At 55.1% G+C, this 25,245-nt stretch overlaps 1 protein-coding gene across 2 annotated transcripts in view; it reads right to left on the reverse strand.

The window, feature by feature from the left end:
* Myh14 (myosin heavy chain 14) overlaps positions 1-25,245 on the reverse strand; it is a 72,994-nt gene that overhangs the window by 34,328 nt on the left and 13,421 nt on the right. For both annotated transcript variants that reach the window (XM_076839461.2, XM_076839462.2), the window contains 15 exons: positions 24,098-24,190; positions 23,694-23,757; positions 22,022-22,120; positions 20,993-21,133; positions 11,275-11,370; positions 8,955-9,073; positions 8,337-8,489; positions 8,030-8,203; positions 7,569-7,742; positions 6,570-6,684; positions 2,400-2,587; positions 2,105-2,226; positions 1,409-1,478; positions 1,107-1,267; positions 264-372 (listed from right to left, as the gene is read on the reverse strand). In XM_076839461.2, the coding sequence (XP_076695576.1) occupies positions 264-372; positions 1,107-1,267; positions 1,409-1,478; positions 2,105-2,226; positions 2,400-2,587; positions 6,570-6,684; positions 7,569-7,742; positions 8,030-8,203; positions 8,337-8,489; positions 8,955-9,073; positions 11,275-11,370; positions 20,993-21,133; positions 22,022-22,120; positions 23,694-23,757; positions 24,098-24,190 (1,878 nt within the window). The remainder of the gene's footprint in view (positions 1-263; positions 373-1,106; positions 1,268-1,408; positions 1,479-2,104; positions 2,227-2,399; positions 2,588-6,569; positions 6,685-7,568; positions 7,743-8,029; positions 8,204-8,336; positions 8,490-8,954; positions 9,074-11,274; positions 11,371-20,992; positions 21,134-22,021; positions 22,121-23,693; positions 23,758-24,097; positions 24,191-25,245) is intronic.

The following is a 25,245-nucleotide window of genomic DNA, read 5'->3' on the forward strand; positions in this document are numbered from 1 at the left end:
GGTTGTGGCTCAGTGGCAGAGCACTTGCCTAGCATGTGTGAGGCACTGGGTTCACATAAAAATAAAAAACAAATAAAGGCATTCTGTCCATGCACAAATAAAATAAAAAGCAACAACAACAACAACAAAAAAAAAAAACCTGGTTAACAAAGGTTGCACGGATTCTACAGATACAGAAACCTGAGGCTTGAATGGAGGAAGTCACTGTCCAGGTAGACACTGTCATCCGGCCACTCAGCCCCCGACCCTCCAGCTGCCCTCACCTTGATGAAGAGCCGCCACCACTGCCAGTGCCTCAGCTTGAGGTAGGCTGCACAGTTCCTCTGCATCACCCTCAGGGCGCTCTGCTGCTGCTGGCGCCTCTGGAAGGCCCTGGGCGGGGGAAAGGCGATGGAGAGTCCCTTTAGCAAGGGGCTGGAGCTCCTTCCGCCTGCCCATTCCTAAATGCCCAGGGTGTGCGGCCTGTTCTGCTGTAGGTGGGTCTCATTAGTCCTCCTGTCCTCAGCTCTCTCTGCCTGGCCCAGAGCCCCATCCCAGTTCAGGTGACATCCTCCTGACCTAGCCCCTTCCCCACCTCTTCCCCCACCTCCCATCCCCCACCCTCTCCCCTGTGTCCACCCCAGCAGGCCCTCAGAGGGATCTTCCTCCATCCAGAGCTGGCCTGGCCCTCCCTGATCCCAGCCCTCCCTGGCTCCCCAGCGCCCTCCAGCCTGGTGTTTGGGATTCCCTCTTCTGCTATGCTCTGCATTCTCTGAGCCACCTTTAAGGGGGCAGGAGGCACCCCCAAACTTCCTGCATCCTAACACATGCCAGGCCCCGCACCAAGGGCCTTCACCCCAGGCCTTCTCTGCTTCAAACCTGAGAGTCCTGCATCCTGGGAAATCAAGACCCATGCAAACCCAGGAGGGCTGGGCCACTCCGCTGTCTTCAACAGCACTTGGCCATGGGACCAAGAAGCCAACTTCTTCAACTCCCCTGAGTCCTTCCACCATTGTGTCTCACACACACACACACACACACACACACACACTTAGTGGGTCATCTGGTCAACGTCTCCCTGACCCGCCCTCAGCCAACAGGTTCTTGAGGAATGGCAAGACCCCCACCTGCGAGCCAGGTATCCCCGGGCAGCTGCCTGGAAGGACACGATGATGTCGGTGACCTTCAGGTCCCGTTCCTCTTCCAGCTGGGCCAGAACCCCTGCCCGGAAGAAGATCTTGCTCTGTCCCACACGGTAGAGGTTGGGGTCCAGTTCTAGGGCCTGGATCTGTGAGGGATGGAGGGGTCAATGGGGGGGGAGAGGGGGAGGATCAGGAGGTGGGGGAGGGGAGGTCCAGTTCCCCCTCCTGTGCCTGGGCCCCTAGGTGGGCAAGTGGGTGGGCACAGCTCCCTGCTGCTGCACACTCACCATCTTCTCACAGGCCTGCTTCCCATCCATAAAGCCCTTGGGAATGGCGTTGGGCGTCAGGATCTCATACCTGTGGTGGGCAGGGAGGGCAGAGGAACAGCGTTCTAGCCGCGTAGACTAGATTTCCTAACCTGGCCAGGAAAGCAGTTGTGCAAAATACCCCACTGCTATTTTTTTTTTTTCATATTGATCACATGTTAAAATACTTTGGATGCACCGGGTTAGGTAAGAGTGTTAAAGCCAGTCTTGCTGTTGCTTTTATTTTTAAAAACGTGGCTACTAGAACGTTTCCAGGGCTCCATGCAGCGCGTGTCCTGTTTAAGGGGTGACGCGCTCTCTGTGGCTTGGGGGAGCACACTTTTTGTTACCCTTGCTTATCAGACTCTGAGAGTGTCCCCTGTTCTGCTTCCGTGTTAAAGCGCAGGCTGCCACACGCTGGGGTGAGTTCAGTCCTGACTCAGGGCCCCTGGTCCCAACAGAGGCACGACATGCCCAGGTCCCTAAGCGTTCCGCGTGCTTTGTATGGAGGGCAACTGAGTGGGTACTGTCCTCCCAATTCACGGAGGAGGACACCAGGGACTCAGTGTGCCCCTGGCCCCAACGGCCCCACTTCAGAAGTAGCTTTGAGGGTACTGAAGCTGCGGGGGCTCCCACACCTGCGCGCCACTCAGCCCCGCCACGGGCAGGCCCGCTCACCGCTGCCGGAACTCCTGGAAGAGGATGCGGTTGGGGAAGCCCTGGCGGCAGATGCGGATGCCCTCCAGGACGCCGTTGCAGCGCAGCTGGTCCAGCACCAGCCGCGGCTCCAGCTTCCCGGCCTGCGGAGAGGGAGCGGACACGCGGGGTCGGCGGCGGCCACAAGGGGGCGCCATGCGCCGGGCAGAACCAGCGGGCGGCGGATCGAAAACGGATCCCAAGTGGGTGCGGCCAAGGACCGGCCAGGCCTTTCCCCCGCTGGGGCTGTCCTGCCTCCCTGCGCGGGCGCACTCACCCTCTTCTCGTGGTTGGGGACGATGCAGCGAACAAAGCTGGGGTTGGTGTTGCTGAGCGTGGCCATGAGGCGGCTCAGGGATTCCTTGTAGAGCTGTCCCACCGTCCGGAACATGCCCCGGCGGGGGCGGCCGCCTGGAGGGCCGTCCCCGAGGCTGCTCACCTGTTCCAGCCCCACGATGCCCTCCACTGTGGGCGGCGGAAACAGAGAGGGGGAGTCCGGTCAGCTTGAAGGAGCTGCGCTGGCAAAGGCCAGGGCCTTATGGGCCCTGCAACTTTATCATTTCATATCATCATAAATGCCCGGGGCACACAGCCCCGGGAGGTGGCTCTTGTCAGCCCCATTATAGAAGGGCAGATTGAGGCTCGGAGAGACCAGAGACTGTGCACAAGGTCACGCGACTCAGAAGATGCAGTGTGCGCCCTCTCCAGCCCCACCCCCATCTCAGAACCCTCTTCTCAAGGATGAGATGCTTCCTTCATCAGCGTCCAGACAATGGGCCTGACGATGCCCCTCACCGATGACTTGTGGAGACTCTACTCTCCCTAGTTGTGCTCAGAGCAGTTCACACACAGCTGCTTGTAAGCCTAGGGTCATTCCCATTTTATAGAGGAGGAAACTGAGGCCCAGAGAGGGAAACAGGGAGAGCAACCCCAGTGCAGTTGCAGGAGCATGGAACAGTGACACCTTGAAAATGTGATAAAGCCAGTTGTCACGTGTGACCTCTGAACAGGGCACAGTGCTTCCCTCTAAGCTCCGTTTTTAGAAAACCTCAATTTCTCAGTAACCTTTGACCTCTGTTGCCACTTGGCGGGGCCACTTCAGCTAGTAACATAAACCCCACACACCTTCCTTCTGTATCACCTCACATTCTGTGTACAGAATCATGCTGGGTTCTCGGAAACCTGCAGCCGGACAGAATCTGACGTCCTTCGAAACTCAACCCACCTAAAGGCCATCAGTGGTCAACTGGATAATCCAGCCTTAGGGCAGGGCCTGGAGTGTGACTTGTTCCTCCCTGGGTTCAACTCTCCCCTACTCTCATGCTTTCAGTCATTTTCAAAATGATAATTATCAAGTGCTTAGAGCATAGGGAAGAAGTAAGGTTCTGTGTTCAAATCCCAGCTCTGCCACTTAGCGGCTGTGTGACTTTGGGCAAGTTACTTAACCTTTTTCTGTGTTTCAGTTTCCTCATTTGCATCATGGGGGTAACAGTCCTAACATCCTCCTCACTGGGTTGTGAGGAGGATTCTGGGTGTCGATCATTAGAGAGCTTCATATCATGAACAGCACATAGTAAGCATTCAAGAAACACAACTAAAAGAACAAATAAAAAATTAAAAACAAAAAAACCACAGCTTTACCATGCTTGTCTGTACTTTCCTCGAGGGTCAGTTAGACACTGGAAACTGCAGAAGGGGCCAGCACGGGGGGAGGGGGAGGGAGAGACCTCCAGCAGAGAGGAGAGGGGCTGGATGCTCAAACCAGGTCCCCAGCCCAACAGTCCACCCTCCCTGACCAGCAGCCTCACCCGTCGATGCACAGGGACACCCACCCCCTGGCAGAGGAGTGTCCGAGCCGCGCCTCCCTGCAGATCCTGGGGGTGATGGGGGGAAGGAGCCAAGGAAGGAGAGCTGCTGGAGGCCCCCATGTTCTGGGGAGTGAGGGCAGATGAGAGGGTGGGGAGATGGCAGAGAGATGCATGGAGGGAGGGAAGATGGCATGAAGAAAGAGAGGAGAGGTCGTTAGTCAAGAGCACAGAGCGGAGCAGGTGGGAAGCCTGAATGTTGGCCATGAGATTTTCAAGTCCTGTTCACCTTTATATCTACCCACTGAGGGCACTGGTGTGGCTGACAGGATGAATGTCCTCTATGGGCCTTGAGCACAAGGGGAAAACTCTCTCTTCCTAGAGGCTGCGTCTGTCTGCTTTTAATAGGGATCCCTGTCAGGAGCTGCTCTGGATGCAGATGCCTTTAAGTCCCAATGCACTGGCTTCTGACCAATTATTGCCTGCAGTCTGGCGGGGTCATGGCAGGTCCCAGGAACTTGGGCGTTACCCCAGCTCAGATGACATTTGGCTCCAGGTGTAGGTGTCACCCATGGGGGTGAGCTACCCTCACCTGTTCCCTTGTAATCCTACCTTTGCCCTTTTTGGGATAGAATGTTCCATGGAACCTGCCCTTGTGTGTTCCCTATATAAGAATAAGGTGGCCCTCTCTCTTTCCATAGACCCCTAAGGTCGCAGAGCCAACTCCTTACTATTATTGAAAAGGTTCTTCTGTGTGTTTTTGTGCTTTGTCATTTTCTTAAATTACTGGCATAGTCACATTTTGTGATCCCAGCATGAGGTCGCCAGCTAGGATAGATGGCGATATATCTCCTATTTCCCCAGGCTTCTGGGAAGCTCAAGAACTAACTTGATGCTCCCAGCACACTTGTTAGTTCAGCCGCTCAGAGGACAGCTTATCTCATCTACCTTTCCCCTGGGCTGCCAGGATGCAGCATGCCCAATTCATGATCAAGGCTGCTACAGCAGACATTTTGAATACCCAAAATGGCCCCAATTCCATCCCTTCCCTCACTTGGAATCCTTTGCCTGTGACGTCTAACACTTTGAATCTGGACTGGCTTCATGAGTGCCTTTGTTTAGGAGAACTTGGAGGAAGTGCGACTATACCAGCTCCCAACCTGGATTCAGGAAGCTTCACAGCCTCCACTTTCTCTCATGAGCCAGGCACACACTGGATGTGAAAAATGTGGGCTCACTGGGGGATTTGTGTATCCTTGAGGGGGCACCTGTTTTAAAGAATAGCAGGGGAAATTTTTCAGAGATGATTTTCATAGCAGAATCTGAATATCAAATGCAGCTTTTCACTCTCTGGTGTAAACAATACGAGACACAAAAATCAAATTCTTCTTGATGACATCAGCTCACAAAATCAAGGCTTTGTGTGCTCTTTTTTCTAGAAGCAACTCACCTATTTTGTTTTCTTGCCTAATTGCATAGGCTGGTACTTCTACAGCTACACTCTCCAGATCAGTTAAAAGGTTACGGCAAATTCACAAATTCAAAATCAAAATGCTGGTTCTGCCAGTTTATAAAATCATTTCTCAAACCTGCCCTCAAGATGAGGGCAGCAGACAAAACATCTGGTGAAGGTCAGGATCCTGCTATGAAGGCACCTGACATTGCTGCCAATGCCCCCAAGCACATGGATGGCCAAACTCTTTCCTTGTTGGAGCAGGAAAACCCTGGCAAACCATATCTCAGCCTGTGGTTTCTCTCCTCCTCAGGGGCTGGAAGGGGACTTTGTAATCAAGTGAAGAAAGCAAAGACCCAAAGCCAATGAGCCTACAGAATCCCTTTCTAGGTTCTCTTGTGGTTGTTAATCCCTTTTTAGTAGAATCTCCTAATTTATTTTAGGGAACGTTTGTCTACAAGTATTCCTACATATGTTTATACATAGATCTACAAATAAGTTTCCCTCTTCCATTAGAATATCCATATGCAACTTGCTCTCCAATCTGCAGGTTCTATATTCATGGACTCAACAAACTGTGGATTGAAAATATTCAGAGAAAACCTCCTGAATCCATAAGCAATATTAACAGCTTGTTTTTTGTTTTTTTTTGTTTTTTTGGTGGGGGGGTGTGTGCCATTATTCTCCAAAGAATACAGTATCATAGTTATTTATATCATTTATAATATATCAGGTATTATAACTAATTTAGAGATGATTTTAAGTATATAGAAAGATGTGTGTAGGTTGTATGCAACTAATACTCCATAGTATACAAAGGACTTGGACATTCACAGACTTTGGTACTTGAAAGGAATGCAAAAACCAAGTCCTAGTGAACTGAGGGATGACTGTATCTATTTCTTTTTCTGGTCTGATTGCATAAGCTAGTGTTTCTAAAAACAGTGATTGACAGCAGGCCAATCAATAGTAGACATCATCGTGTTGCTTCTGATGAAGGGAGTGTTTTATCCTTGAATGGGATGCTGGTTGAAGATATCAACCAAATGACACATCCATCCGCCACTAACTGGAAACACTACCTGTGAGCCCTGGGTTCTGGGTCTGAGCAGAGAGCTCATCAAAATGGCCACACTGTGAGCAGGGAGAGGGATGTACAGGCACCCAGGGACAGGAAGGTGGTCCTCACCGTCCTTCCAGATCTCTGCCGTGAGCCGGTCGGTGCTCTGGTGAAGCAAGGCTGCAACATTGTCGTTCAGTGGGTCCATGTTCTTCATCAGCCACTCGTTGGCCTTGTAGTCCACCTGATGGAGCCAGAGAGAGACCATGTGTCTTGGGCTCACCAGCTCCCTGGGTGGCTGAGCCCCATGCAGCTCCCAGGGACCAGAGCGTGGGCGCCACCTGGTGTCTGCAGTGGGAACAACATCTCCTGCCCTATCCTTCTGTGCCCTGGGCCAGGAGAGCACAACTCAGCTTCTGATGTCCTCTCTTGGCTGCCTGCGTCCCCTCCTCACTAAGATCACAGACCACATCCAGCCTGCGGCCTCTTTCTATGAAAGTTTTACTGGATACAGTGTTCTCTTATGTTAGCAGTGGCTTCTTTCATGCTACAACAAAATTGTGTCGCTGTGACAGAGGCCATCGACCCACAAAGAAGACGCTATTGCTGTCTGGCCCTTTACAGAAAACGTCAGCGGGCCCTGGATTTCAACTCTGATGGAGCAGTATTCTCGTGGAGGCCTCCTGGCCTTCCTCTTCATGTAGCTGCCCCTGTTAAAGTTCCTGCCAGCCTTACATCCTCACAGCCTGTACTAGTATCCCTCCCAATAAGGAAGTTTATGAGGACAGAAACCATACTTGACTTATGTCCCTAGCTATGCTCAGCACAGAGCAGGGCACATAAAAGGCCTTTGCACATGTTTGCTGAATGACTGAAAAAAAGGAGACATCCTCTGATGAACTCCTACCCATTCCTCAAAACCTTGCAAATATCCCTCCTGGAGGAAGTTTTTTTTCTGACTTCATTGGAGTCCTGGCTCCTTCCTGGGCTCTCCTGGCCCCTGTTTGTCTGTGACTAGAAATCAGGGGCCCTGCTTTCCCTCTGCGTCCTCCCCACCCCTGCAGCTAAGTAGAGACCCTCTGATCCCCACTCCTGCCCACTTGTCCCAAGGCCATCCCAGCCCCCTACCTTGCCTGCATAGTGCAGGACACTGAAGTCAGCCTGATCCCGCAGGTGCCTCGGGCGCTGGAACTTGGGGTGGCTTCCCTGCTCCTGGGCTACCTTCTCCACAAATGACTTGTCAGTGGCCTTGGGGAACCAGCACTCCTCATCCAGCAGGGCCAGGAGTCCGGGAGGGTTGGCCTGACCATGGACAGGAGGGGAGAGTAAGACAGATCCCCAAACATTGGCCACTTAGGTTGCTGCTGATTTTTAGGTCCTACAAACAACACCTGGGCCTAGAACCAGATGTGAGGACAATAGTTAGATTGGTTCATGAACCCAGTGACAAGGCCCTGTGGCAGGGCATTCCGGGTCCCTACTGCCTCCTGGTGGCAGGGCTCTAAGAAGCACCAATGGGGGCACCAAAGCCCCAGGAGCCCTGAGGCCAGGGCTGGTGGGTGCAGAGAGCACCAGCCGGCGCAGCTCACCGGGCGCTCTATGAGGTCGATGCAGGGCTGCAGGTCGAGGCCGAAGTCGAGGAAGGTCCAGGGGATGCCCTCGCGCTGGTACTCCTCCTGCTCCAGCACGAACATGGTGTGGTTGAAGAGCTGCTGCAGCTTCTCGTTGGTGTAGTTGATGCACAGCTGCTCGAAGGAGTTGAGCTGCGGGGAGCGGCACAGGGGTGAGCGGCACAGGGGCGGACCTGAGCCGGACCGTCGCCCAGCGAGAGAGGGACAGGGGCGGCAGAGACCCCGAGGGAAGTCTGGCAGCCCCGTGCCAGCACAAGCGACATACCTGGAAGATCTCAAAGCCCGCGATGTCCAGGATTCCCAGGAACGAGGCGCCCTGGCGGGGGCTGCGGTCCAAAGCTCGGTTGAGGCGCAGCACCAGCCAGCGGAAGAGGCGCTCGTAGGTGGCCTTGGCCAGGGCCTCCAGCGCAAAGTCGGCCTGCGACGGACGGGGACGCAGCACCGTGAGGCCCCAGCCCGTCCCCAGCCGTGGAGGAGACCGTGGTTGGGCCCTGAGTCCTGGCCCCTTGAGCTTCACCCCCAGCTTCTTGGTTAGGAATGTCACCAAGAACAGCCCTCCATGAAGGAAGCCCCTCTGCTGCCAGCGATGGGGCCAAGTGCGCCCAGCAGGCCAGCTCACCAGTCTGGCCCATGCCTCAAGTCAATTTCCATGTTGGGGTTAAGAGCTGGACTCTGGAGCCAGATAAACTGGGCTGGAATCCCAGCTCTAACACTTAAAGGCTGTGTGACTTCAGACATGAAAATAAACCTCTCTGTGCCTCAGTTCCTTCATATGAAAATTGGGTACTAACAGAAAAACCCCAGCTAACAGTGGAATGGGGGTCTGTATCCCTTCCAAACTCTGTCTTCAACAGCAGGGGCCTCAATGTCAGGCCCCGCCTACCTGTTCCTTGCTCTGGGCCTTTTGCACATAATCTCTGCCAACTTTGATGCGGGGTGTGAGCAGGGCTCGGGAGAAGTCGGTCACTCCCAGTCCCAGGAGGCGGCAGAGCTTCTGCGCAGCTGAAGAGAAAGGAGAAAGGAGGAAGGAGGAAGGAAGACCCATCAGTACCAAGAGGGGGCTGCGGTGGCCAGGGGGCGGGGCTGCGGCGGCGAGGGGGCGGGGCGGAGAGCCGGGGCCTTCTCCATGGGGTGTTTTCAGTCCTAAGTGTGATGTTCCGGTCCAATCACTGTAGGAGCTAGAGAATTAATAACCAGACAAAATGACCCAGGACGTGAGCAAAGACTACGCTGCTCATCACATCCTTGTTCCTAACGGAGGCCAGCGAACAGCCCAGAGTTCAGCGACTGCGGGTAAAAGAAGGAGCAGGATGGAATCCTTTGATGTCGGCAGAAACACAACCTAATTCTAAATCAATCCTTTTCAAGCCAGGTGGGGTGGTGCATACTTGTGATCCCAGAGGCTCAGGAGGCTGAGGCAGGAGGATTGCAAACTTGAAGCCAGCCTCAGCAACTTAGCCAAATCCTGTCTCAAAGTGAAAAATAAAAAGGGTTGGGGATGTGGCTCAGTGGCAGAGCACCCCTGGGTTCAATCCCCAGTACTGCCAAAAGAAATAGTAATAAAACCTAAATCCTTTTGATTTTCAAATGTGTTTTACCAAGAAAATAATGGGGGGGGGCGTTATATTGGGAAATAGTTTATGAACTCAAAAAAAATGTGCAATACTTGGCAATTTTCATTTAATTCTAAAATGTCTTAAAAGAATCATGCAAAGTCCATCTTATTTTTACAGATAAAAATTGCAGGGAGAAATGCACGGACAGCACAATGCGGGGCAGGAGAAGGGCGAGATTGTGCCGGAAGGGAGTTTCACGTTTCTGGGTTAAACCCATAATAAAGAAATGTCCTCAAGCCTCTGTCACTTCCATCATGGGGAACAGTTACTACAAATGCTCAGCCTCAGCATTAAAGATAAACGCCGGAAAGAAATAGCATCAAAATGTCATTGGTCATTACATCTGAGAGGTGAGGACAGGAGGATTTAAATTTCTCCTTTGGTGTGGGCATGTGACTGCAGTTTCTAATCCTTTCTTTATTTCTTTCAAGAAGCTGGGGATGGAACTCAGGGCCTGGAATGCTAAGCCCTAGCTCTACCCTGAGCCATGCCCCAGCCCAGCATTCTGATTCTGCCAGGTCTCTGTGCATTGCATGTGTGGAGTTTCAGAGCTAAAGGAGGGGACTCAAAACAGCACGGTGGTTAGCAGGCTGTGGGGCACTACGCAGCCGTCAACTGAGTGTTGTTCATGGGTTCCCAGCCTTGTGGGCCCTGTGGCATCTGTAAAATAAGCCCACAGAGTGCTTCTGTGATTTATGTTTGCAAATGCAAAAATCAAAATTGCACAGATTTCAAAGGGGACCAATGACAGAGACATACAGCTCCACCAGTGGACCCCAGATTAAGAAATCTCTGTCTAACAACCTCAAAAGTTGCCCTCAATGCACTAAGAGGAAAAAGCAGGTTTCAAGAGAGTTTGTGAGGTCTGGTCCCAATTTCATAAAGCAAAAATCTGCATGTGCATGGCACCTTTGCTGGGTTCTTGACTCAGCCCTGAGGGCCCCAGATAGCGTTGCCCGTCCCACAGCCCACAGCCTGCTGGGGTGCCCCGCTTCCTCAGATGCTCTGGGCTGTGCAGCTTTTGGAAATGAGCCCATAGGATTTTATAACCAGGGCAGAAGGCTCTTCTGATCTCTAGGGGGAGCCATGTGAAATATGACCATATTTCTGTGACAATCTACATCCACACTAGTACAGATATACAGAAAAGCCCAGAGAGCAGTCATTTCTCAGAGATATGATTACAGGCATTTTCTCTCTGTCTCATCGGGGTTTTCGCCTTCCATCCTGTATTAGTATGTAATAATACAGAAGCATAGATATTTTCATTTTGGTTAAAAAAGGAATATTGACTATAATTCTGCTTTTGAAAAGGAAAAAAAAATAAGGCATATAAACAGAGAGCACAGTTCTGGAGAAGATTTGCCAAATGCTATGGGTGGTTCTCTCCGAGGGGCTGGTGGGCAGGGCGCCCTGCTGCTGGGGTCGTGGAAAGGCTCAACGGAGCTCAAGCTTTTTCGAATGACAGGAAGAGCGCGGGATGTGACTTGGGGGCAGGCCTCAGCCAGGGACAGGGAGTCAGAGTAGCTCTGGGCGGGAGGCTGGGGAGGGGGCCCCACCCGTGGGCAGGGCTCGCGGGGGCAGTACCTGTGTTGTCGGGCATGGTGGCTTGGTCCGTGTTCCGCTCCGATTTGAGAACCACGTTGCCGAACTGGAGCACGGCGGACACCGTGCGCAGCATAGCTGGGGGCGACAAAGCCAGACGTCACGTCACCGGCCACTATTCACCGGACCACTAGCGCAGCACGGATCAGCCCCTTGAAAATTAAACTTGACAACCCTAAGGCGAAGCATGCCACCACCCCTCGACTAAAAACCTGTCTGGACCCTGGACAGGCCTTTAAAAATGAGCCCGGATCAACGCAGGCCGGAGATGTGAGCTGGCGCTGCTTCATCAGCACTCGGGGGTTTTGCGTGGCCCTTGGTCCGTCCCACAAGCGGAAATGAATGAGGACGGTCTACAGGGCTACGCAAAGGTTTCTAAACCACTGACTGAAAATCCAAGGTAAGATCTCCGTAACAACCGAGAAGGGAGAAAACAAAGCACCCTGGATCCTCGAGACTGGCGCGAGTTCCCGTCTACGGTCACCCGCGGGCCCTGAATCCGCGGATGAGAATATGAATCGAGGCTTCGGTGGAATCACCAGGTCTGGCTCTTGTGAGCTCTGTTCATTACGTTTTCACCAACTGATCAATAAGGCACCTCGTGTTTCGTGTTTCGTGCGTTTCTCTTAGAGACACCTTATTGATATAGTACCCTGCAGACCCGTGCACCCTGAGCTCCTGGCGCGCACACGCCGGCGAGGTTCACCAGACTCAGGGTGAGGCTCTTAGAACGCTAGATGGCACTTCAACACTTGCTCAGGCGACATTTTTGGACAGTGAAATCACCAACAAAAAAAGCAGAAACACGTGAAAACGTTCTACTAAATATACCACGAAAGGGAAACGGTTTACAGAATGAGAGACCAAGCAAGACCCTGGGCGGAACCTCTCTGGAATTGACTGTTCTCTGGCACAAATTTTGCCCTGTTGTACACCGACAGCAAGTGCCCACAGAAACAGCAGGAGTACTGATTTGGGGCTTATAAATAAATCTACTGAACAGGTGGATTTGTAAATGGAGCCCTAACAAGGAGGGTGGTACTGGCTTCTCCGTGCAGTTTTAAGTGACCTGTGAGTCCAGGGTCCTGCAGTCTCCTGAGGGGGTGTGAAGGTGGCAGGAGTGTCCCAGGTGTCCAAACATTGATATCCAGTCCCAAACATCCTGCATCACAAAGAACTATTCCCACCCTAGATGACTTCTAAATGTCCCATGGGACACCTGAGTGCATAAAATAATGGTTTGTGGTTTTCTGAGATTCTAAATCGAAACTGTTTTGCAGACGAACACAAAAGTATTCTGGGTTTTTTAAATAACAGCAGATTTTCCAGGAGGAGCCCCTTTTGCAATCTCAGGGAAGCCTGTGCTTGGCTGTGGGTGTTATCAAGATGTGGCTGCCCTTCCAGAACCTCCCCAATCCTTCAACAGCCGAGGCAGGGAGTCGCGCCTGGGCAGGCTGTCTGCACCTGTGGCTTTCATGGAAACACCACGGATCAACGCTGTCAGGAAGCTGCCTCATCTGTTGACTCAGTGATGTCATGCAGGTGGGGGCTGACTTCATTTGCACCAAGTCCAAGAGCAAGAGAAACAGCTCCTCGCTGTCAGCAGGCAGCAGGGGGGTGCACTTAGGGTGTGTTGGGGGTGTGAGGGGACACCAGGGGCCTTTGAGGTGCTGTCAATACAGGATGCTCCCTTGTGAAGCTCCCCGGGGCTGCATGCTTGGGACCCAGCACCAGGTTGACTTGGAAGAGGAGCGTGTGGGCTGAGGGGAGGGGGCTGGCGTGCCTCCTGGGACACTCCTGCCAAAACCACAAACTGGCATCTAACCCTGTGGAAACCGACCCAGAGTGAGACCAAACCACCAGTCTCCTCTTCAGAAGTGCCAGGGTCATGAGTGATAAGGAACAGGCCCAGACTAAAGGGCTTGACTCAGAGGTGTGATCTTGAAGGTGACATGGAATCCTGGACGAGGTGTGAACATGAATTCTAAAAAACAGAAGGTCTTGGTAAAGCCCGCGGGGCTCTTGGTGAAGTCTGAAGGGTGTGTAATAATGTTAGCTTCTGTGTCTCCAAGGAGACCCTAATTCCTTGTGGAAACGACCTTCCTTACTTCCCATCTACCCCCAAACCTGCCCTCTGTATTCAGTAAGCACTCTATAAGTGTTTTCACAAATGAACTTCCACTGGCCTGTTGGGGGGGGGACAGTTCTTTCTGCAGCACCCCTGCTTCTGGCGTCAGGGTCCGTGGCCCCAGGTTCCCAGCCCTCCAGCCCCTCTAGCCCCTCCAGCCCACCACCTTGATCCAGCTCTACCAGCCGGGCAGCCTTCTCCCAGCTCCGCCAACACACTCACTCCTGCCCCTGGGTTTTTGCTTAGACAGCTGCCGCCAGGCAGACGCCATCCCTGTACCATCTGCATCTGGTTATTTCTGCCCAAGCACAGGACTTGCCAAGTGCTGCCTCCTGGGGGGCCAGATGCCGACACCTCTCCACCCTTTGGAAGGTCCAATTTTAACTCATTTGGGTCCCTCGATGCTCCTGCTAGTCTGAACACCCCACAGAGCAGGGTTCCGTCTGTCTGGGCCCGTTAGTTTTCTCCTGCAGATTTCTGGCAAAGTCCACCTTGAGCCTAACGAATCAACAGATTAACGATACACAGCAGAGAGCTGGCCAAATGGGGCTCACTGTTGACCAGCGGAGTTCGCCATGTGGCTGTGGAAATCTGGGTGGCCTCCTGGGCCTCAGTTTCCCCAACTGGGCAGTGTCCTCTAGCTGCCCTCTCAGAGATGGGGGCTGAGTAGACAGGGACAGGTGAGGGCCCCAGGAATGCTAACAGGGGCTCCTCCCATCCAGCCCCAGGCCCTGGTCTCTCCTGGGCTGAGGTATTTGGAGAACACAGGCCGGCAGGTGAAGTAGCCCTGTGGCAGGGACGGGCCAGCAGGCACCTGGATGCACAGGAGGAGGGACAGGATGAGGCAGTCCTGCCACATCACAAGGGACTCCCAGGGCCACTTCTGAGGGAAACCGCCTATGAGGGGAGACGAGGGGGAATGCTGGGGCCAGGCAGGGGCAGGGCATAAGCTCTGGTCTCAGCCAGCCTGGGGACAGAGAGGACAGGCCTTGTGTCCTCCTGTGTGTAACAGGCATGTGCTCAGTGGCCAGCCTTGCAATCTGGGGTCTGAAGCCATTTCCACTTCACAGATGAGAAAACTGAGTCCTCCAGGGGACACCACTGGGCAGGGGCACAGGTGGCGAGGACGGAGCTGTCTCCAGCTCCATGCTGTTCCACCTGAAGACCAACAGCAGGGTAGGGGGAGGGTGGGTCTGAGTCTCAGGTATGTCCCCAGTGCCTGGAATCATGCCCAGCAAAAGAAGGTGCATGGGGATGTCTGGAACAATCGGAGTCCCCAAATCCAAAGGACTCAGGAGACTGTTATAGTCCTGCTCTCAGATGAGGAAAATGAGGCTCGGAAAAATGAGATACGGAGGGGCTGGGGCTGGGGCTCGGTGGTAGAGCACCCGCCTCGCACGTGTGAGACCCTGGGTTCGATCAGCACCACAAAAAAATACATTGTGTTCATCTACAACTAAGAAATATTAAAAAATAGTTTTAAAAAAATAAGATACTGACAATATTTGCTGTTCAAAGTAAGGAGGGGAGCTGAGACTTGGAGTCCATGCCCTTGACCCCTATGTGATGGGCAGCCCCTTCCCCCACTCTGGGCCTTGATCCTCTAGCTGTAAAATGGGGGTGCACCCCGGGGACTGCCATGAGCATCACCATCACACCTAGGAAGGGCCTCAGGCAGTAGCAGCAGAGGGATGTGACACCGCCACTCCACCTCGGGCTCCCTGGGGTCAGAGTGCCCAGCTGGTCTGAGGCCTCCTCCCCCAGCAGGCCCAGCACAGGATGCAGCTCCTGGGGAGGCCCAGGCAGTGTGTGTGGAAGGAATCAATCACAAATCAATCAATATGCAAATGGATGAAGGCATGAGCACAGATCGACAGGTCGGCAGGAGACAGACACTGCCCTGGGCCAGCGGGTGTCCTCTGGCCCATGTGGTGGCTCCTGAGCCTGGGATGCCCCTGTTATAGCCCTGAGGCCCCTGGACAGAGACTCCCTCTCTCTAAATCTGTCTCCTCTGCAGACTGGGACTCTCTGATTGAGGCCTGCCTTGGACTCACATTCCTGCCCAGTACTGCCAAGGCCCATTCTGAGCCAGGGAAACCTGTTTCTCAATGTGCGTCCCACGGAATGCCAACCTTGAGGAAGGGTTCCACAGTCATGACTGCTGAATATTCCAGCTTCCTGTCACCTCCCGGGGTTGCAGGGTACAGGTTCAAAAAGCTCCCAAGGTAAGCTGTTGAACCCTGCACATCCCAAAATTTAGGTGAGCCAGAAAACCTGTGTATGTCCCTAGAGCAAGGCCTGTCAACAACCCCAGGAGCTTCCCGTGGGAACCGCTGACGGGGTGGTTATAACTATCAGTGCAACATCACTCAGAACACAGAACAAAGTCCCCCTAAGGAAGAGTCACAGCCACACTCCACCTTTCCCTGGATTCTCTGATGAGGCAGCTGCAGGCCCAGCCCCATGTGCACGTGGGCTATTTAACTTCTTTCTATGAGAACTTCCTAGAAGATTCTGTGGCCCCTTAGGCCCCAAAGCCCAGTTTTTACAGATCGACAGGTCGGCCATCCTTGCCCCCATCTCCTCTTTCTGGCTAGTCATGATTGTTTTTGCAGGAATACGTTAAAGCAAACCCCTGAGAGGGTATCACTTCACCCCTAGTGATAACTCTTCTCGGAATGCATCTCAAAAGATCAATAAGGACATGCCCTCAACCCAGACCCGTCCTCATCACCTGTCCCGTCTCGCCTGACGAACTCCTGAACATCAGCTAGGACCTGTCCTGACTCAGGTTTCCCTGGTGGCCTTGAAAATGGCCTGTGAGGTCAGCTCAGGAATCTGTGTTTTTGTCAAGTACCTGGGCAAAGGTGACGCCCTGAGGACGGGGTGGTCAGCTCTCGCTGAGGACTTCAGAGCTGCTGATCACACACAAGCCCTGGTAGGGGGACCATGAGGGCTGGGGACATTGAGCCTGGCTCACACGAGAGGCTACCATGCCTCCCTGTGTCCCAACCCAAGCACAATCTCTGGGCCTGGCACACTTGGTGCTGAGGACTGGCAGGGAGACAGGACGTGAAGTGGGGTGAAGGAGGCCCTGCCTCGATTGGCCCCAAATGCTTTCCGCCTGGACGGCCTGTGGGTGACACTGAGGTATCCATCTGCTTCTCAGCAAATGGATCATGGCCTGACTTTGGGTTCTTCCACAACTCTGTCCCCTCCTCTTGAATTAAGGTGAGCCCTAGAGCAGGCACCCACTGCCCTGACCCTCCGTCTCCTCTTCTGTCAGAAGCAGCATCTATCAAAAGGTGATTGGCTGCACTCCTCTCAAGGGAAGCACAAAATAAAACTGTAGCATGGCTCTATCCACCGGCTACACTGGCCAAAGCCAAATGGCTTCCCACCATGGTTGCTGGCAGGGATGGGGGACAACAGGCACTCCTGGGGTAACTGGAAACTAGCACCATCTGATGGATGGCAGCATGGTAGCTCCCTATAGTAAAAACAAGTTGGGAGGTGGGCGGGGCGGTGACAGGAGAGGCCACAACTGCTGGAGCGGTGACGGGTTCCTTCCACCCTGCTTGTACACCTATCTGACACTTTCCATAGTAAAGAGATGAAGTCTGAACTAATCTGCAAAAAGGGGACTGAAGCATGCTGCGTGCTACAGCGCGGACCCTTGAACACACCACGCTGCATGAGGGAAGCCAGACAAGGACCCAAGTGGCACCATCTCACTGACATGAGGGCTCCGAGTGGCAAATCCACAGAGGCAGGAAGCAGGTCTGTGGTTGGTGGGAGCCAGGGCAGGAACCTGGGGGGTTGGCAAAGGGGTGTGAAAGGTCTTCTCAGCTGCTGAAAATGTTCCAGAAAGATCATAGTGACAGCACACAAGGCTGTGACTGTGCTAAAGCCACCAAGTTATACCCTTTAAATAGATAAATGGTAATGATAAATTGTATCTGAAATAAAGTTATCAGAATTTTTTAAGCTGCCAGATGCAGTGGCGCAGACTCAGGATCCCAGCAACTTGGGAGACCAAGGCAGGATCACAGACAGGTTCAAGGCCAGCCTTGGTAACTTAGCCAGACCTTGTCTCAAAATAAAAAAAACAGACAAGGACTCGGTGGTAGAGCACCCCGGGTTCAATCCCCAATGCTGCCAAAAAGAAAAATTAAGCTGGATACAAACAAAACCTTCCCTGTCCCCTTGGATTCCACATTTCACCTCTCAGAATTGGCCCTACAGATGTGCTCACGGGGACCACACAGACCTCCTCAGCCAGGCTGTGCTCCATCCGGTTTTGTCTTTGTAACTCCAACAGCGACAGAAAGGAAACGCCGTGAAGTGTTAAGTTAGGGAAAGGTCTGAGATCCACTTCTTGCAGAATCACGCCCCCACACACAGGTGGAGCCTCTGCCACCAGTGCCACGACCAGACCACGACCAGACCATGACAAGACCAAGACCACACCAAGACCAGACCAAGGCCAGACCAAGACCAGACCAAGAAGACCAGACCAAGACCAGACCAAGGCCAGACCAAGACCAGACCAAGGCCAGACCAAGGCCAGACCAAGGCCAGACCAAGACCAGACCAGACCAAGACCAGACCAAGGCCAGACCAAGGCCAGACCAAGGCCAGACCAAGACCAGACCAAGACCAGACCAAGACCAGACCAAGACCAAGGCCAGACCAAGGCCAGACCAAGGCCAGACCAAGGCCAGACCAAGGCCAGACCAAGGCCAGACCAAGACCAGACCAAGACCAGACCAAGACCAAGACCAGACCAAGGCCAGACCAAGGCCAGACCAAGACCAGACCAAGACCAGACCAAGACCAGACCAAGACCAGACCAAGACCAAGACCAGACCAAGGCCAGACCAAGGCCAGACCAAGGCCAGACCAAGGCCAGACCAAGGCCAGACCAAGGCCAGACCAAGGCCAGACCAAGGCCAGACCAAGGCCAGACCAAGGCCAGACCAAGGCCAGACCAAGGCCAGACCAAGGCCAGACCAACACCAAGACCAAGACCAAGACCAAGACCAAGACCAGACCAAGACCAGACCAAGACCAGACCAAGACCAGACCAAGGCCAGACCAAGGCCAGACCAAGGCCAGACCAAGGCCAGACCAAGGCCAGACCAAGACCAGACCAACACCAAGACCAGACCAAGACCAGACCAAGACCAGACCAAGACCAGACCAAGACCAGACCAAGGCCAGACCAAGACCAGACCAAGGCCAGACCAAGACCAGACCAAGGCCAGACCAAGGCCAGACCAAGGCCAGACCAAGGCCAGACCAAGGCCAGACCAAGACCAGACCAAGACCAAGACCAAGACCAAGACCAAGACCAAGACCAGACCAAGACCAAGACCAAGACCAAGACCAGACCAAGACCAGACCAAGACCAGACCAAGACCAAGACCAGACCAAGAAGACCAGACCAGACCAAGCTGGGCCAGCTGCCAGGCAGCCGCGCCAGGCGCTAACCTGTAGTGCCTGCCTCTGAAAGTCCTGGGGACCCGGTGGGAGGCCAGGGAGCCAAGCGCCCTCCTAGAACAACCAGCTTTAAAACGCAGTAGAGTACAGCATCATGTTTTTATCAGCAGCATGGCCAACGCCAGCCTGGGGCGGAGAGCGCCTCCCTACTGAAAGAGAGCGCAGCGGCCGACGCGACCCGCATCTGCGCACTCGGCCAGGCTCGGATCAAACATGAGAAAATGTCTCACCTGTACTGAACACGTACAGACTCTCCCCATCACTTAACCCTAAGTGACACAATGTGACAACTATCTGCATAACATTTTCTTTGATATTAGGTATTGCAAGTCATTTGGAGATGATTCAAAGCATGTGGGCGAGGACTGTATAGAAACACTGAGGCACTTTATGTGAGGGTCCCGGGCATCCTGTGGGAGAGCTGGAAAGCCGTGGACACGGGGGTACAGCTGTACACGTCTTCTTATGTGTCTGAAGCACTTCTGAAGGAGACAGGTGGGAAACTAGGGCCAGGGCTGGGAGGACACTTGGATTTCTCAGTTGACCTTTGGCCCCATTCTGGCCATGTCTCTGGAAGGCACAGGTTACTCAAAAATTTTTGCTTTGGAAATGCAGAAATAGAGCTGCTGGCTGTGCTCACTGCACTGCAGGGGGTGGCAGGAGGGGTCAGCCAGGACCTGCAGGATGGGGCTGGGGCTGGACATGTCTGCCAGCTGCCCAGCTGCTGGGACAGGCCTGCTGGGGCCTTACACAACCCGGCTGGAAACTCTGGCGGGGCGGGGGAGGGCTGTGTCAATATGACCAAAGAGGCCGAGCTGTTCCGCCTGGGTAGAGGGCCAAGCGGCACTCCATACCTCCCGTTGCCACCCCGAGCAACAACCGCTCCTTCCTACAGTGCAGGGACCAGAGGAGAATCTTCCTCCCCAGCTCTGCTAAAGACTCAGCGTTCAGCCGACACAAGACCTTAGGCCACCTTGAAAACACTGGCGTCCCTCTCCCCACCGGGGGCCATGGGTCGACAGGATCCACACCCCCAAACACACAAAAGATGTGTGGAACCCCAACCCCAGGTCCTCAGAACTGACCTTTATGGAAATAAGGTCACTGAGATGTACTTAGTTAAGAGGAGGTTGCGGGGTGACCCCCGTCCTTTGAAGGGAGATCTTGGACACACACACTCCCGGAGAACCCCACGAGAACACGACAGCAGAGACGGACGGACGGACGGGGTGAGGGTTCCACAGGCCAAGGAAAACCTGAGATTGCCAGTGGCTGCCAGAAGCCAGCCAGGGCAGAGGCAGAAAACGGAACCCATCTGCCTGGGCACCCCTGGGTCCCAGACGTCTGGGAACAGCGAGAGCCTCCATTTCTGTGTCACAGCAGTTGGAGCGGACCAACACACAACATGCAGAGTCACGGGCGGGACAAACCACTCACTGAAAAAGGTGGGGGCTTTGCCTGCACCCCCGCCCAGACCGCCCGCAGACCCCAGCCAGCGTCCCAGGTTGCCCCCACCCCTCCACTCATGTGTCCTCACATGCCACCAAGGCGTCTTTCTTCTCCTAGAGCTGCCCTCATCCTGTCCCTGCTCCCAGAGTCCCCAGGGCGCCCCAGCAGTCCCAGGACAAGCCCCAACCCTGAGGCCAGCATTTTTAGGCCCTACCAGCGCCATCACCTCACCTGCCTGTGACTCGCTGGACTGAATCCAGGAGTTCCAGGGCCTCCAGTGTGGCACTTTCCTGCCCCAGGGCCTTGGCACAGGCTGCTTCCTCTACCCTTCCCAGCACCTCTGATGGGCACCTCCTCGCCTCCTTCATTGCTCCATGCGTCTTCCTGAGCCCCGTGTGACACAGCCCCTCCCCTCCGCCCCCTGGTCTGGGTTCCTCCATGCTCTCATCACAGAAACCTTATTTATCTGCCCGTCAGTCTCCCCAAGCCAGGGTCTGTGGCCCCAGGGCCGTACTTGATAAATGCTTCAGCAGATGAGCCAAGGCGTGGATGACCTGCCCCAGCCGGCCCCCCACCCCCCACCTCTGCCCCAGCCTTCGCCAAGGCTCGGGGCTCACTCACAGGTGATCTCCTCAGGGGCAAATCCCAGGACCCGGAGGGACTCCAGCGTCTCCTGGAACAGCTCCCGCTCCTGGCCCGGAGAGGACGACGGCCCATTGGTCAGGAAGCGGTAGTTGGAGCAGGGCTCCAGGAGGAGGTCGGCTGCAGGGGGAAGGAGGGGGACGAGGTCAGGGGTCAGCCACAGACAGGTCCCCTGATGGTGGACTGGGACCAGGCCCTCCCCTCTGTTGCATGGACAGGGTCCTTCCCTCACAGGTTTGGCAGAAAGCGCTGGGCATGAAGCTGGTGTTAGCACACATTAGACACCTCCTGTTTGCTCCTGGATCAGGCAGGAGCTATCCCTGGCAGGTGCAGAGGGACTAGGAATGAGAGTTACAGAGGCCATGGGAGGTGAGCACCAGCACCAGAGGACGTGTGGTTTCAGACGCCACAGAGAGTGGCCCTGAGTGATGAAGGGCCATGTGGCAGCCGGAGCAAGAGGAAGCACAAGCTAGCTACAGGGTGGAATGAGCCAGAAATGGGAAGGAGCCGCCAGGCAGTGGGGGACAGGCATGGATGGGGGGCGTGGCCGCAGAAGCCGGGCTGTGGCTGCAGGAGCGGGATGGGGGCGGCTGGCAGGAGCCGAGAGGGGCACACACCAGGACCATCAGGAGGCAAGAGGCAGCCGGAGCCACAGCAGAGCTGGAGTCACCGGGTAACCCTGGCTGTGTGAGCAGGGGCAGAGGAGCCACAGCCAGCGGAGCCCGCAGCGTCAGAAGTGTGAGCAGGAGCCACGGGGCCACGCAGCCGGGAGGAGCAGGGGTCAGGAGGCAGCGGAGCCACGAGCCAGGACAGCGAGCGGGAGCGAGAGTCAGGAGAGAGCTGGAACCAGAGGGCAGCAGAATCCACCCAGGACCCGACACGCCCGCAAGAGCCGCACTAGAGCATCCTGCTCCTTCCTCCCGGGCCCCCAACGCAGCTCCCACTCCTCCCTGTGAGCAGCGCAGGGCAGCGCAGGGCAGGGCTGGGCAGGGCAGGGGGTGCGCTGACCCTTGAGCTGCTCCCCAGCGCCCCCGAGCAGCTGGTAGAAGATGTGGAAGCTGCACTCGTCCTTGGCCTGGCGGATGGCGCGGGACTTCTCCAGCAGGTCTCAGGGGAGGCAAGTCAAGGAGCCAGAGAGAGGAGGGAGCCCAGAGCCCTGGGTGTTGCCAGGCCAAGACAGGGGTCCCCCAGGCAACGTACCCCTGCAAAGCTATGGAGTCACCTGCAGCCCGGCTAGTGACTGTGCCACTAACTGGGTAAGTGGACTTGGACATGTCACCTAAGCACTCACACCTCAGTTTCCTCATCTGCTCAAGGGGCTTAAAAACACCACCCCTGAGTGAGCTGCCGCCAGAGAAAATGACCTGCCAGGCAGAAAGCACCCGAACAGCACCTGGCTCACCATTACCCATAGGCAAGCAGGGTGTCAGCTCCCCACCGGCCTCAGTCTTCCCACCTGGACGTTGGGACCATGAGCTCCCTTCGCCCACTAGACTGTGTCCCTCATGTGTTCTTTCCTTCTAAGTCATGTGACATGTTTACACAATAAATAATGGCAGGACACCTTAGAGCAAAATAAAACACAGGACCATGGAGCCCATATTTTGCCCAAGATCAAATCATGAGGAGTGTGGAGTGGGGTGGCATGGGGCGGGGCCACAGGCCTGGGTGTGATCCCGCTCCAGGGTGCCAGCAGGACTCACCCGCCCCTGCCTGGGGTTTCTCATGGTTACCTCGGGGAGACAGAGGCCCTGCTTCAGGGCTGCTGAGTCACAGGACAGAGATGTGGGAAGTGGGAGCAGCACAGGCGGCCATGCAGACCCCATGCCCAGTGAAGATGGTAGGTAATCTGCTTGAGGTAGATGGGAGGGGTGGGGGAAGGGCCCCTGGAGGAATGGGGACCCGGATCACCATCACCCCAAGCCTTGGCTTCCTCCTGCTGAGTGGGGATGACAGCAGCACCACTGGGGTGAGGATTCCAGCCCAGGCCCCCACCCATGGGCCACCCTGACACCCCTCTGACTGGCCCGGGTGGTTACTGGTCTCAAAGGCAGCTGGGCCCAAGAGCTGAGACCCCTGGTCCTTCTGGCCTGACCAGAGACCCTTTCCCCAGGTGCAGGGAGCCAGTCTGAAGGTGGGCTGTATGGTTGTCAATCAATTATCACCCTCAGGACATGGCTAACTACTGTAGTCATGAATGGCTGGCAACAATGGCTTTTCCTATGCGGTGGGCTCCCTCGCTAAGCTGTGACTCACACAGTCCTCCGAGCCCCTTGAGGCAGGTTCTCTGCTCCTTTTCTGCCTACAGAAGGAGACACTGAGGCAGAAGGTGGCTTCCCTGGATTTGGCCCCCAGAGCCATCTCCCCCTCCTGACTTCGCTTGGCACCTCTTCACTGTGGTGAGCCACAGCCAGACTGAGGGCTCTGCAGCTGAGTCCAGGGATCCTTCCAGTCCATCACTGGAGGTGGGTGGGCATGAGGACCCCTAGCCCAGCACCTGCAAAACCAGCAGCCACCCACACCCTGCTGCCTACGCCAGAGACACTGCGTCTGAGCTCAGGAAGTGGGGGGTGGCAGCCCTGCACCGGCGTCTCCCTCCTGTAGGGTCCACATTCAAAGGGCCACCTTCCTCAGCCACCCCAGGTCCTCCCGGGCACCCCTCAGGGCTGTGAGAGGATACAGGTCTCGATGTTGGCGCCCACGATGTACCCAGCAACGTCAAAGTTGATGCGGATGAATTTCCCCTGGGAGGGACGACATGGGAGCTTCAGAGAGGGTCTTTTACCCCTCAGATCCCAAGGGACCCTCATCCCACACCCACCAAAGCAGGAGTGCCTCTGACTTCCTCTCCACTGATACCCGAATCCCACCCCAACTGTGCGTTCCCAGGGAAGGGTTCCCTGGAGAATTCAAGGTCCAGGTCCAGGCCCAGCCTCCCCCCTCAGACCCAGGGTCCAGGCCCAGCCCCCTCCCTCAGACCCAAGGTCCAGGCCCAGCCTCCTCCTTCAGCAAGCCCATCCGTCTGGCCCCACCCCAGGTGCCCAGTGCCTGTACCCCTGGCGCCCAGCCGTCCCCAACACTCACAAATCGGGAGGAGTTGTCGTTCTTCACTGTCTTGGCGTTGCCGAAGGCCTCCAGGATGGGGTTGGCCTGAAGAAGCTGCCGCTCCAGCTCCCCCTGCCGGGCGTGGGACATGGGCGTCAGGGAGAGGGGACCCCGCGGCCCAGCTGGGGCGCTGTGTCTAGCGGGTTGAGGGTCTGTGTGGGAGGGGCCCTCCTGTGTGGGGGGGTCATGCCCGCCCCCCACATCCGGGTCCTGCTGCTCCTTCTATCACTAGGTCAACCGGGAAGCGCCTCCAAGGCATCCCGAGGGGAGATGGAACCAGACAACAAAAAACAAGCTGGAGAGCAGCGGCCACAGGCGATCCATTAATTAAAAATAAGTCGAGGGAGAAACACCAGGAAACAAGACTCTTATTTCTCAGATACACACATGCTGGTAAACATGGAAAAGACTGCCAGGTCACACACCAAGCTGTCAGCCGCGCAAGCCACTCGGGACTGCGAGGAGGAGAGGGGACTTCCACCCTGTCTGATTTTGTCGGGGTGGTGATGCACATGCGCCCAGGTGTCACCTAGAGAATAAGTCTATACACCATCCAGGTAAAGCTCTTCAAACCATCCGGCACAAAGCAGGCATTCAGGAAGGGGTGGGTTCCTTCCCCAACAAGCCTGCTCCATGGCAGGACCCTTACTCTGACTTTCCCTCCTGACCCTCAGTGTTAGACCTGGCACATAATAGGTGCTCAGTAAACAGAAGCCCACGTGTGTCTTCTCAGTCTGCATCTCGCTTGAGTTGGATGAAGGTGGATGGTTTTGAAGAGTGAAAAAATATATGCAAAGCGAAATGGACCTGTGGCTTGGCACATGAGCATTCAATACGGGAGTCCGCCTCCCTTGCTCAGCCGCCAGCTCTGTGTGTGTGGAGGCAGTGTCACCGCCACCTCTAGACACACAGTGGATCAGCAATAAGAGGTACATTGGTATCTGGGCTATCCATGTTAGCATGGGGCCCGGGTACATGCACACAGTAGGGCCACTGAAAACAGCAGCAGGGGGCAGTGTCTACACAGTAGGGTTGCACCAAATGACAGCATGGGCCTTGGCGTGCACACAGTAGGACTGATAAGTGCGGTCCTACTGTGTGCAGTCCTTGGCTGGTGCGATCACTCT

Source organism: Callospermophilus lateralis, chromosome 18, assembly GCF_048772815.1.
Source record: "Callospermophilus lateralis isolate mCalLat2 chromosome 18, mCalLat2.hap1, whole genome shotgun sequence".
Taxonomy (NCBI): Eukaryota; Metazoa; Chordata; class Mammalia; order Rodentia; family Sciuridae; genus Callospermophilus; species Callospermophilus lateralis.